We start from the raw sequence: 12,994 nt of genomic DNA, 5'->3' as shown, positions 1-12,994 counted from the left end.
AAGCACACAGTCTTCCTTAAACTGAAAAGACACAAAGGCAGCATGTATATATAAAAACATATATTTATTGTTCTGTTACAGTCGGCTAACTTGCTCAACAATTGACGGCGATGAAGCCAGAGGACAAACTCCACACGTCGTCACAGAAAGCATTACAGAGCTCCTGTTCTTCAAAACTAAACTCAGTGGCATTCATCGGCACACACGACGCGTCATTCAAACTTGTCGAAAAGCCGGTTCAAAAGACGTCCTTCTGCCAAAGTGGTTGTTCTCCTCATTAGGCAAACTCAGTGAAATCCTGTACACTGTGGCGTGTGAAAACGGAGATCTTCTCTGGTCGTTTGTTCGCGTAGGACAGTGATAACTACTCACTTTATTCTTCCTCCAGAACATGCGAGAAGAAAGAAAGTCAAGTAAAGCAACAATGAATAAATGACTATCAGGCTCTAACAAGAAATAGAGGTGCTCTGTACTCAATAAAACAGTGTGCAGATTAAAATAGGGAAGAGGTTAAATTCATATATTTTTCTAAATAAAGGCGGCCAGCCACCAGTGCTGTCTCACACACATTCCTCACCACACGCTACCGCAGTAACAAACTCACTCCAACTTTGTTTCTTCCCCCACCCCCATTTTGTGGACCATTGCATTGTTACTGTACATCTGCAAGTGATGATCCCACAGCAACGCTTCTGCTGCGGTCTGTACACTGTAAAAAAACCGGATCCAGTCAAGTAAACTTGTGAGAGAAAGTGTTGAATCCGAGTTAAAGATGGTATTTGTTGAGTTTGTTGAATGGCGGTTCGGAGACTCAAGTACCTGCACTGACTCTACCGAATCGAAGCTAAAACGCTGCGATCAGTAACACCGATCTCTTTAGTTAAAGCTGGTGGATGAACTGGATTCACTTCAGGACTGGCTGGATTAGAACAAGAGGATGAGAAACATATCCCAGTGGTTGAGCATTTCCTTTCAAAGATGCTTCAATACTGTCAAAATGCAATCAAAAATGCAGCTCAGCAGGAGGATGCGGCAAAGTTCAAATGTCTAACCAGATCGTCCAATTCCCAACTTTTTCCAGTCGTCCGTCACGTTGTGACCCCAGGCGTCCGCAGAGGCGTCGCTCTGACTCAGTGTGCAAATATCCAGAACTCAGAACTGTTCAAAAACACCTCGACAAAAACAAGATAAACGAACAAAGACTCGCTTTTTTGCAGTCCACGAAACATTCCGTCCGATGGATGAAGTCATTCACTCTGAAATTCACTTGTTTCTTCTTTTTCATCCCCCCTAAAAAGCTGCAGGACTGAAATAAAACCAGTTTATGTGCCACAAAAACGAACGGAGGAGTCGATTAGTCAACCACTGTGATTAAACAATCCATTGCACAAACATTGAGTGAAGGTCAGACTCAGGAGCAGATGTGTCCGAGTTTCATTTCGGTGAGGGTGAACGTAAAGGCATTCTGTTCAAATGCAGATTAGCTTTCGGTTTTTAAATCAAGATTTAAACGTGTAGAAACGCAAACCTTAGGGCCAGTCTGCAATAGATCAACCTTAAGATGAAATGTGGCAGTCCTGTTAAAACTAGAAATCAGTAACTCATAAATGTAATTTTTATTTTTTATTTTTTTTTGAATAATGGCCAAACCAGATTGGTAAAGCTAAGTTACTGAATGAAAGACTGAATCTGAGTTGGTCACAGCTGAATTCAGAGGGAGAACAGAGAAGTAAGCTACTTATTTTATGTGGTAAGATGACTGCAGATTTTTAAGGCTGTGAGAGAGCGAGAGAAAGCAAGACTTCAAGCACATAACAGGAAGGCTAAACATTTGAGAGGAGAATTGCTCCGTTTCATCTTTTTTGAAGTGCTGACAGCCTTTTAGAAATCTGGGATGTACCTGTTTTTGTGACTCAAACTGCACTAATGCTGCTAAACACCAATATAAGTTGACAAAGCTGGTTTAATGTCAAATCTGTAATAATTGTTTTCATTTTAATTACTAAAATCCTTTCGTACAGCAATTGCTGACACACAGTGTGACATTGCCAGTTCTCCTGATATAATTAATCACAGAGTGCTAAAAAGACACATTTCAATGATATTTTAATATCTTCTAATATTCAAATAAAACTAAAAGCTTTACCAAAACCATAAACCAACATGTCTCTGATTTAGCCAGATAACCCTGTCCCCAGTGTCCTCATAGACGCACTGACTTGCCTGTAAGTGATTTTGGAGTTAAAATTTTGATTTTGATCAAATTCCTTTAAAAAACAAAAATCTTGGTTTCATATTTTTCCATATCAAATCATTTGTTTTTAATTCAACCCTAAAAATTAATCTAATCTGTGATGATCTCAGGCGCTGAGAGCATTCTAAAGAGCTTTGTCTTGGCAGAACATTAAAGAACCTGATGGCTAAAATCTCCTCCCATGTTTGGTAACGTGTCGCTGCCTCTGATCGGATTGACTCCTGCAGACTCCTGTGCTTCAGCTTGTTCCTGCACTTGATTTAAGAACATTGCGGTAATGGGATCTGATCATGAGATCGTGCTGCTTGCTTGATGAGACTTTCGCCGTACGGTCTGACGGGAAAAACAAACGGCTCCGCATTCGGCTGGCGCTCACCGTTCGCATACATCACATTTCATCAGCTGAGGGGAGCAGAGATAGAGGGGAAGAAGTTGGTGGTGTTGTCATAGTAACAGCTTAGAGTTGCTGAGGCTGAGCCAGGCGGTGGGCATGAGCCGGATGTGTTTGGGTTTGGTTCTGGGGCTGCGGCGGCTGCTGCAGGATGTGGACCACGCGGCCCAGGCTGTCCGTGGTGGCGAAGGCCAGGTACTGGCAGCACAGCCAGTCCTCCAAGCTCACGCTGCAGGCCGTGTCCAGTGAACGCTCCGCAAACTTTATCATCATCAGCGTCCGCTTAAGGTCCAGCCAGTTCTGCAGCGTTGCTTCCCGTTGGCTGGCGGTGGCCCCGGACACGGGGCCGGCACCGGCGCCGCAGCCCAGGGCCTGGAACAGGTCCTCTCGCGGTCCCCAGAGGAGGCACTGCAGGCAGGCCCGCGCCTCGGACATCTGGATCCGCTCCGATGGGTTGACCGTCAGCAGCAGCCTGGCCAGCTGCTGCAACCCCTGGGAGTACAGCGACCTGACGGGCAGCGGCGGCAGGTCCGCCCAGGTGTACTCTCGCTCCTTCAGGTCCGGCGTCTCCTCGAACGGGTTGGGCCTGTGCAGCATCTCGTAAATGAGGATCCCGGTCTGGAACTCGTCGCACTTGCGGTACTGCGTGGCCGTGATGATCTCAGGCGCTAGCCGCAATTGGTCACGCAGGGTTTCCTGGTTGGCCGCCATGAGGCTGCTCTTCTGCTTGGCTTGGGAAAAGTTGCTGATGATGAGGCGTGCGGGGCAGGTGGAGGCGGCGGCGGCGGAGGCCCCCGAGCCGTTGCTACTGCCGCCGCTGCTGTTGTTGTTGGGCTCAAGCACGTCCAGGTTCCAGGGGTTGCCGGGCTGGCAGTGGACCAGCAGCAGGTTCTCCAGCCGCAGGTCGCAGTGCGTGACGTGGAACGGCTTCATGTGCTCCAGGCCACAGCAGAGCTGCAGCAGCAGGAGGCACACCTGACGCTCATACAGCTCGGGGTTGTGAGCGTGCCGGGCCACGCCCTCTCCCACGAAGTCCGCCACCGTCTGAAAGGGTACCTCACGCGTGATGACCACCACTCGGCTCCTCAGCTGGCCCGGCGAGTTCATGTTCGCCGGGACCTCGTCCGACTCAGCTTTCGACGCTTCAGAGTCTGTCGGCTTTGTGTCCATCCCTGTCTGTCCTTCATGATTCTTGTCTCTCTGCTCCTCCTCCTGCTCATCTTCTCCCTCCTCTTCCTCTTCCCAAGGCAGCAGTCGGGCGGGGACGTCAGCCAGGAAGTGTCCGCAGTCCTGCTGGATGTTGAAGTGCACCGGGAGGCTCTGTCTCACCGCCAGGCTGTGGAAAAACTGCTGCTGTGTCTCCTTCACATGACTCCGACAGATCTGTAAATTAAAACCAGCAGATTTTAATTTTTTTTACTAATTTCCTTACTTTTAGCTTCTGTATTTTTTATTCATTTTTCAATTATTTTACAAAAAAGGCAACATTTAAGCCTGTTGCAGTATGCAATTAAACAACCGTAATAATAAACAAAACTAACTTCCATTCTGATGTTTAATAATTTTTCAAGGGCATTTTTTTAGTCTCCATAATCCATTCTATTTATGGCTTTGGTTGAAATTTTTTTGTTTTTATTATTTTATTGACCTTTATTGATTAATAAGATATTACTATCTTCCATAGTGATATCCACTATGTCTCTGCTGAAGTGTATCATGACAGAGAATAGGAAAATAAAGAGCAAGACGTGCAGCGAGCTAACTGTGGAAAATCACATCACCAACTTTAAAGCTGTGTGAAGACCACTTACCCAAAGTTAGGAGAATTAATGAGGGTTCTGGTGCTCAACAATGGTCAGCCAAACAACAACAACAACAACACAAAAAGTCTCCCAGAGCCAAAAGTGTAATGGTCTGTGAGATTACAAGAAACAGAGTGATGCCTCTGAGCAGCAGTAAATGGCTTTTTAATTCTGCAAGAAGAAAACCTCGGCTACTGGGAAACAATTAGCTGTAATAAAGCACGAAGTACATTTATTTCCCTTAACATGTTCATTTTTATTGTTTTTAGGGAAGCACAATGTTTTAACATGTCAGTCACGGTTTGATAAGTAAAGTTGGGTTGATATAAATAGTCTAAGTTTTTTCCGCCTCGTTCCCATTTGAGAATGTATTTCTTAATCGAAACAGTGTTGTTTTTTCACAGTGTCAAAATGGTAGAGAAATATATATATATGCTTAAATATATATTAGCGATACAGCTACTGATCATTTCAGAAACCAGGCTTAACCCTCTCCAGGCAGATGTTGCAGATTTGCAACAGCTCAGTACTACTTAGCTAGTCTTTGCAAGTAATTTGAGCCTGAGAGGGTTAATTGGATAAAAATAAATAAATAAGAAATCAACAAACCAATTTCTTTCTCCATGACAATTCTTAAGTCTTGTACACCAAGCTACCACATGAATGAATTCAAGCCTAGAAAGGCAAAGCTATGAAGCTCACGTGGGTATATACACACACGTGAATGCACAGGTTTTATTGCACAAGAACATATCCTCAGGGCTCAAAGTTTAAGTGGCAGCACTTTTAGGTAAACACCTTCCTCTGCTTCTGAAGAGGAAGTGGGAGGAGTTAACATCAAACAAACAAAACACGAGGACTTCTTAAGGCAACCACCACCGGACAAGGGATTGTCTTCAAATCCCCTGCTGGTGTCAAAGCAAACACTCCTTCTAAACACAGTTTAGCAGGAGAATCAGATGCTACATGGAGCATTTTGGGATTATGTTATTAACTGGAGTATTACGGTATGTAATTCAGGATAACTTTTATCTATTAGGTGTAATTAAATCAATATCATGAAGCTCATTTATAGAGCTGTTCAAAAACATTCACACCTTTGAACTTTTTCATACTTTGTCCCGTTAACTGTAATGTTGGCATTTTCTGTGGCAGACCAACACAAAGCAGAACATAATTTCTTAATACATCTGAAAAATGTGGCCTGCATTCAAAATCAGTCTTCCTGACTCCTCTTTTGATACATTTGCAGCTGCCGGTCTTTAAGGAGTTTTGGATATTCTTATTTCCTAGGCTGCCCCAAATGAGGATCAACAAACAATACTTTGTAAGTTTTGTCACATATTCACAGTTGGTTTCTGGTCTGGACTTTGAATGGGCCATTCTAACCCATAAATATGCTTTGATCTAAATCAAGGGTCTCAAATTCCCGTCCTTGGGGCTGGTGTCTGGCAGCTTTTAGATGTCTGAATCAAAGTTTGAGGTTATTAGCCAGATTCTGTGACAAGGCTGAGGAGGTATGACCCAAACTGTAGTTGTAGGCTGTGTATTTAGAGTGTCTGTCAGGCTGGTCAATTAATCAAAATCTCAGTTGTACATCCTTCGAAGCCTCTAACAGGTTTTCTACCTGGATTGTCCATTACTCAGGTCATAAAGTTCCAGGCTCGTCACAGTTCTGTCCCTGACATTTATTCTATAATATAAAATACTAAAGATCGCTATGAAATTAGTTGGCATAGTGGGTAAGCTTTAAATATGGAAGCTTTATGTTACAGAATACGACAGAAAGGGGGCAGAGGGAAGAGGGGAAGACAAAGAGAAGAGGATGCAGCAAAGGAATTGAGAACTGAACTCGAACTTGGGGAAAGTGGCATTGAGGTATGTAGCCTTTGAATATGGGGTGCCATGCTACGCCCCAAGAGCATGTTTGCTATGCTGTTTAAATCAGCATAGCATTTATCATGGCAATAATATGATAAATGTGAAAAAGTTCAAGAGGTATGCCTTCAAGGAGCTGTACCTCTACCATTTATGCATCATAGAGTGCCAAGGGTCAAACCTTTATGAAGGCTATCTGTATAAAACTATTAATAACCAGGTTAATAATGAACCTGGTGTTTGGAAAAGGTGGTCTGCCTTTGTCATCCTGCAAACTACTGATCTACTACCTGATGCTCACCTTGATGGCGTAGTTGACCAGTGGGTCCTTGGCGTAAGAGGCCGTGTAGTAGACGGCGTCCCCTGCCTCACAACACGGTTTGCCGGTGGTCAACCTGAAGTGTGACCAGCTGTCAGTGCCAAATCGAAGGTGGTCCTTCTGGCCGGCCATGAAGCGGTCCTCGCATTTCGACGCCAACTTCCGTAGGGTGTCTGTGTGAAGTCCCCGGATCCTGCCTACCACCTCATCCCAGCTGTCCAACCCCCTGTAAAGAGCGGGTCTGTGTGGCTTGGAGACCCCTCCGCCAGGGGCTCCACGGCCCGCAGTCCGACCCCTTCCGCCCAGAGACTCTGTGCTTGGGAACACTCTCTTGTCCCTGCCAGAGGTAGTGACTGGTGTGGAAGCGGTAGGCGGGGGGCTGAGGGCAGACACGCTGTTTGTGAGGCAAGCTTTGCTTGTGGCTGCAGAGGCAGATGATCTCTCCAAAGAGTTGCCACTCTCATGATCATGAGCTCGGTGTGGCTCAGAGCTCAGAGAGGAGCTCTGGCTTGCTGTCTCCCAGGTAGAGTCCAAGTCATACAGAGGGTTGGCCACGCTCAGGTTGGTGCCGCCTGGTTTAGCCTCTGCCCGGGGTCGGAGGGCTCCCTGGTTGGGCTCTTTGACCCCGAGGCTGGGTTCAGTGCTGGAGCGAGGGACAGCCTTCTTGGGCAGAGGCGGCGGTGTGGCTTTAGATGCTGGCTGCTCCGTGGAGCCGTCAAGCTCCATGGAGGACAAAGTATCGTTGGAGGCTTTGAGGTTCCTTGGCTGTTTCAGTGGGATCATGTTGGCTCTTGATTGACCTGCAGGAAGAGAAAGATGAGTTTTTAAATGTTTGAAAGGTCAAGCTCCTCAGGTGTCGGTGACATTTTAGTTTATCATAAATCTGGAGGTTTAGGTGTGCTGTGGTGACGCAGGGGTTAAGCACAACCCACATAAGGAGGCCTTAGTCCTGGGCGCAGCTGTCATAGGTTCGATTCCCGGCCTGGTGACCTTTGCTGCATGTCTTCCCCCTTATTTCATTACCTACTTTCCTGTCAAGTCACTATCAAATAAAGGCCACTACCGCCAATAAAAAAATAAATAAATCTGGAGGTTTAGTAACTTGTGGGGGATTCGCAACAAAAGGTACCTTTTGATAAACTTCTACTGGTCACTTTTTCTGCAACTCATTAATATGTAGAAATCTTTACCTGAGGACTTGAAAATAAAAGTAAGACTAAAGGTTGTGCCCTTTGCATGACAAGTATTTAAAAAAGGGCAGGGTACATAAGGTCACAGACCAACACCAGCACTGGTTTAACTCCTCCAGGAACTCCCCGTTTTCCTACAGGGTAATACTGCGAGGCTGCACAGAGACAGAAGATGACCTCTCCAGTCAACTCCTCTGGAGACTTACTGATCCCATCAGAGAGGTCCCAGCATCCGATTTAGCAAATCCCCCCCACACTGTGTAAAATGCAACTGATTACAAACTCAGGATGAGCAACGCCTCATGCTGCCGTCGCCTTAGAGATGGAGTCAAAGTCTTTGGACAGAGCAGTCGGGATGAAGTAAATGAGTCTCTGTAATCCTCCCTAGAGGGAATAGATTTAATGTGTTCCTCCAGTAGTCTGCGGTAATCCGTTCAAGGAAGATGTCTCGCTTGTCCAGTCGCAGGGATCTTCTGTTGTGACTCAACTGAATTGCATAACTTGATGTGTTGCTATAATTAAACCAAATTAATTAAATGGTATAACTTATTTTTTTTAATTTACCACATCTAAATTAGGTATTTACATGCTGTATAAAAAGTAAATGGCAAGAATAATAAGACAGGGAAATTTTTATTAGTTTCCAAGGTTTGCAAGCATTAAGGTTACAATGCCTTTAACAAATTTGGGAAAGCTGAGTTAGATGGAGGAAAGTGGCACACCTGTTGATGTATTTTAAAGCCAATGCCTCAAATTTTCCGCTCCTTTGTGTGTCATCATGGCAAAAATCTAAATAAATTGGGTACAATTTCTAGAAGTCTGGAGTGCCAGGTTGATCTGTTTTAATTCAAGTATATGCAATTATAAAAGCACAGAAAACTCCAGTCATTGCAATCTTCAGGAAGAAGATGGGTTTTGTGTCCCAGAGTACTAATTGGGGGAAAACAACAAAAGCCTTTGTGAAGATGCTAGCTTAAAGGTGTGATGTCAAATGTTTCTAAAAAATATTGAGGAAATGTGTGTAGACTTCTTTAAATAAATGAAAAGAAGTGATTTTTTATTATTCTGGCATTTAGAAAATAGAAATTTGGCAATCCTAACAGACCCAAAATACAATCAGGTCTCAAGTAATATATAAAAAGAAAGATTTAAGTATTTTTTTAATAAAATGCATACATTTTAATAAAAACAATTTTTTTTATCAGACTATCAAAATTATTAAAAGACATTTCCTTCAGATTTGTAGAAGGCAGTAGGTAAAAGAAACAATTTCAGTGTTTTGTGTTGCTTGCTTTCATCTCTACAGACTTCAGACTTTTAAGAAGTAAAACTCTGATACATTCCCTGCCTCTAATTTTGTCCTCCAGTAACAAATTGAACAGAGACAAAAACAGAGATGAACACCAGGAGACGATAGCAAGTAAAACAAGCCTACCTCAGTTCCACTAACACTCTAACAGTTTTCAGCTATAACCACGCAGCAGCTGAGCGGGGAGGCGGAGAGAAACACTCGTCTCTGCTTCCATCTCCAGAGTCTGTGCGGAGTCGCTGGTGGAAACGGGCAACTCTCCCACCAGCACCGAGTGAGGCGGCAAGCGCTCTGCCTCCTCCTGCCTGATGCTCTGATTAAACCACAAGTTGGTGCAGTTGGGCGAGTGAGGGAGACGCTCGCATGCGTGCGCGAAAGAAGATGAAGAAGCAGGCAAGTGGGAGGGCAAGTCAGTTCGTCAATGTTGACTCGGTGTGGGTCTCAAAGCAAAGGTTGTGATCCGTCTTCCCCGCTGCCAGGCAGAAATGATGCGCTCTGAAAAGTTTCTCGTTAAACCAACAGTCTCTCACTCTCCTGCCGTGTCTCTCATTAGCAGCGTGTAGCAAAGTAAAAATAGGCTGCAGGCAGCTCATCAGATGACATCCAGGGAGCTTTTAACACAATCCCAACACATCTACCCACCACAACAAGTGCGCACTCTGAGCTTCACAAACACAAATGCTGCTCACATACTTTTAAAGTCTAATTAGCAAGCAGCACAAAACAGCAAACATATTTAGTTCCTGATGAGTCATTTGACAGAAAGAGAGAGACCTGCGCACCGGCATGTGCAACATGAAGCGCCTCACTAATGTTTCTGCTCCACTATACCCACACTCTCCTTTCTGTCTGTCACATTGTTTCTATTTCTCGTTCTGTATCGCACCGCCTGATCACGCGTTCCCTCTCTCACCAGAGCTTCCGGTTTCAAGAGGCCAGCAGCATCTGCCAGCGGTGCCCGTCTTTACTGAAGCAATGATCTGCTCTTTGCGCTTCAACAGGCACATGGTGTTTCTTTTACCCATTAACAGCTGTGTTCAAATTACTTTGTGTCTAAATAGGTAAATCGGATAGTAAAAGTGGCACATTCTGCACATTTTTATTTAATCACTTAAGCTTTATTGAACAATATTAAAAAAAAAAGATGCAAATAATCAAGTAATTAAATTCCGTTTTTTAAAATGAAAAAACAATGCAATAAAACAGTATTCCCTCAGTGAATGCCTCATTATTTGTAGTACAGTGCATTTTGCAGCTAAAAAAATATTTCTAATAACGTGTGATCAGCCTTTCTGCTCGACTTTCTGCTCGACTTAACACCAATACGGTGTTGGGTGACTCTTTTTGTTGTTTTTTCAGCAAGTGGCTTGTTCTTTTAGTCTGTACACGTCAGTCAACGATTAATTGATTGCTAAATTAGTTGACGATTATTTCCAGACTTATGCTGGAAGAGTTCACTTCACTGTGAATCCTTTATATTTCATTTTATGACGACTGTTTTGAAAAACTGCTTTAAATGTGAGTTGAACGGAGTTGACCCACTTTCTGGGACCTGAGAAAAGGGAATCCTTGGTGAAACACCCATTTCCTCTACGTCTTAGGAAAGCCTGACATCTTCAGTTTTATATATTCAAACTGATCCGTGATCATATGTCCCAAATAAGCCTGACAGTATATATGATTAACTGCATATAAACTGATGCCTGAACCATCATGCATCGTTGTTTCCTGTGGCTTGAAATCTGTGTGTGAAAAATTTTCTGTGGCCATATTCTCGTTTTAGCTGTCATTTTTAAACATAAGTTAATAGGAACTCATTGATAGCCTTGCTTCCCTTAAGCATCACCTATGTAATTGTAACTGGGCTAACAGGTAATGATAGACCTTTTATCATCGCTGTGGAGATAACTACTGGCCATTTTGGATAGTTTACAATGATTTCCAATCGCAGTTTTTATGTTCTTCCATGTCTTTTTGGTTTTGATTTCAATTTAAAAGTATAATGTGTGTTTCTGCACATTTCTATCAACTGCACCAATCAACTCTCTAAATAAACTCACAGTCTGAATTTTTTTTCTAAATGCAGAAATGCTGTATTCTGCTTGTGCCTGAAATATTGATGCGATTTTTCAGCACAGGGACACTGCATACCGTCTGAACTCGGACTAACTTTTTAGTTTAGACTGTAGTTTTTCTCATCTTTCTTCCCTGAGGAAAAAAAGGATGATGGTGAAGACAGAAGATTTGCTGAAGAGACAAGCATTGAGGACTAACTGTGAGAGTCATAGGTCTGTGTGTCTGGCCACAGACGACGACGTCAGGAAAAAATATAAGATTAATAAACAGACCATAACATTATTATAACAACGTGGCTCGTAATTATTGCTGATGATCTTTTGACATTGAAATCTGGGCTTTCCAGTCTGTTCTGCTCCTCTGTTAAAACTGAATCCATGCGTCTGTGCACTGATGGTCAGCTGGTTGAAACAAGGCCTCCACACTTTCCTGTCACCTACAAAAGAGACCATTTCAACTGTTCTGGAAAAAAAAAAACATTTTCATTTACAGAAAAAAACTACACCAAGAGGAAACTGAAATTGAATATTACTCATGTGAAGGTACTGCTAAAGTTGGAAAAATACTGTATGAATGCTGACTGACTATTTGATCAGAAACGTCCAATAATAAACCAGCACATATCAGGTTGCTACTTAAAGATTTTTATTCTGTGTCCAGGCAACAGCAGTTAAATAGTAATGTCAGCTGACACTATTATAGCTGGTAATCAGTTCGGTGTTTCAGCAGCAGCAGGAATAAGTGTTGCTTCTAACAACAGAACCTGAAGCTTCAACTTCAGCACCAGTGGGGATGAATATAAAGCAGGTCAATATCTTGAATTAATGAGCCTCTCAGCCTTTTTATGCTCTCTCTTTTTTACTCTTTCCCCTGTAAGCAGGCCACCTGAAGGCTTTTCATCACATCCGTTTTTATAACCCTGAGCTTTAATATCCGTATCCGACCAGAGGATTAGGATCACAGCACAAAGACGTCACTATAATTACTGTCAGATTAAACCTGAGCACAGCAATAATGCCAGCAGCAACACTGCGGTCAGTCGTACAGTACATTATGCATCGGCTTGGTTAGAGCCAGGTGGAGCATGATTGTGCATGGATACGGATAATGTGCTGCAAATCATATTTAAAAATGTAAAAATGGTCAAAACTGAATCTCATTTGTTTTACATGTTCAGTACTGTAAAAAACAGTTGAAGGTTTCAATTATCATTCAGATTATGTAAGAACCAGATATGTATAAACTGGAGCTCCCAGGTGATTTAGGAGGGAATAACTTCCAAGAAGAAGAGTGCTGAAGCTGGAGATAAGTAAAATAAGAGACACATCACCTACTGGTCAGCAGGGTTTCTGCAGGTTTCACCAACTCAAATTTTAGACTTTTTAAGACGATTACAAATGACATGGAAGACCTGACTGCACAGAAATGTAAAAATTTTGTCCGGCCAACTGGAGATAAATTTGCACTCATCCATGATAAATGCTAAAAGCTAGCTAGCCACAACGTGGATGCAACCGTCTCGAGAACGCAATCAAGATGTCTGAGTGCGACTCAAACTTCTGCCTGACAGACAAGTCCAGTGAGAAACAAGAATACACATTATTAAATTAAATATAATAGTTTTGCCATAACAAAATTTAAGACCTATGGTTATTATACTAAAGGCCAACTTACTTATGAAAATGAATTGAAGACAATTCAAGGTGTTAATTTTACATATGTAAATTTTAGACTTTTTAAGAAATGCAACAGATAAGCTGTAGTTTGAGGACTAC

General features: G+C 43.0%; 1 protein-coding gene across 2 annotated transcripts in view; it reads right to left on the bottom strand.

The window, feature by feature from the left end:
- Positions 1–45: 45 nt before the first annotated feature.
- peak1 (pseudopodium-enriched atypical kinase 1) overlaps positions 46–12,994 on the bottom strand; it is an 82,503-nt gene continuing 69,554 nt past the window's right edge. For both annotated transcript variants that reach the window (XM_055040750.1, XM_055040758.1), the window contains 2 exons: positions 6,627–7,444; positions 46–4,028 (listed from right to left, as the gene is read on the bottom strand). In XM_055040750.1, the coding sequence (XP_054896725.1) occupies positions 2,712–4,028; positions 6,627–7,444 (2,135 nt within the window). In that variant the 3' untranslated portion in view covers positions 46–2,711. The remainder of the gene's footprint in view (positions 4,029–6,626; positions 7,445–12,994) is intronic.

The sequence above is a fragment of the Poeciliopsis prolifica genome, unplaced genomic scaffold, assembly GCF_027474105.1.
Source record: "Poeciliopsis prolifica strain line A6 unplaced genomic scaffold, Auburn_PproV2 SCAFFOLD001, whole genome shotgun sequence".
Taxonomy (NCBI): Eukaryota; Metazoa; Chordata; class Actinopteri; order Cyprinodontiformes; family Poeciliidae; genus Poeciliopsis; species Poeciliopsis prolifica.
The sequence above is the reverse complement of the archived record's forward strand: the minus strand, read 5'-3'. Positions and strand labels throughout refer to the sequence as shown.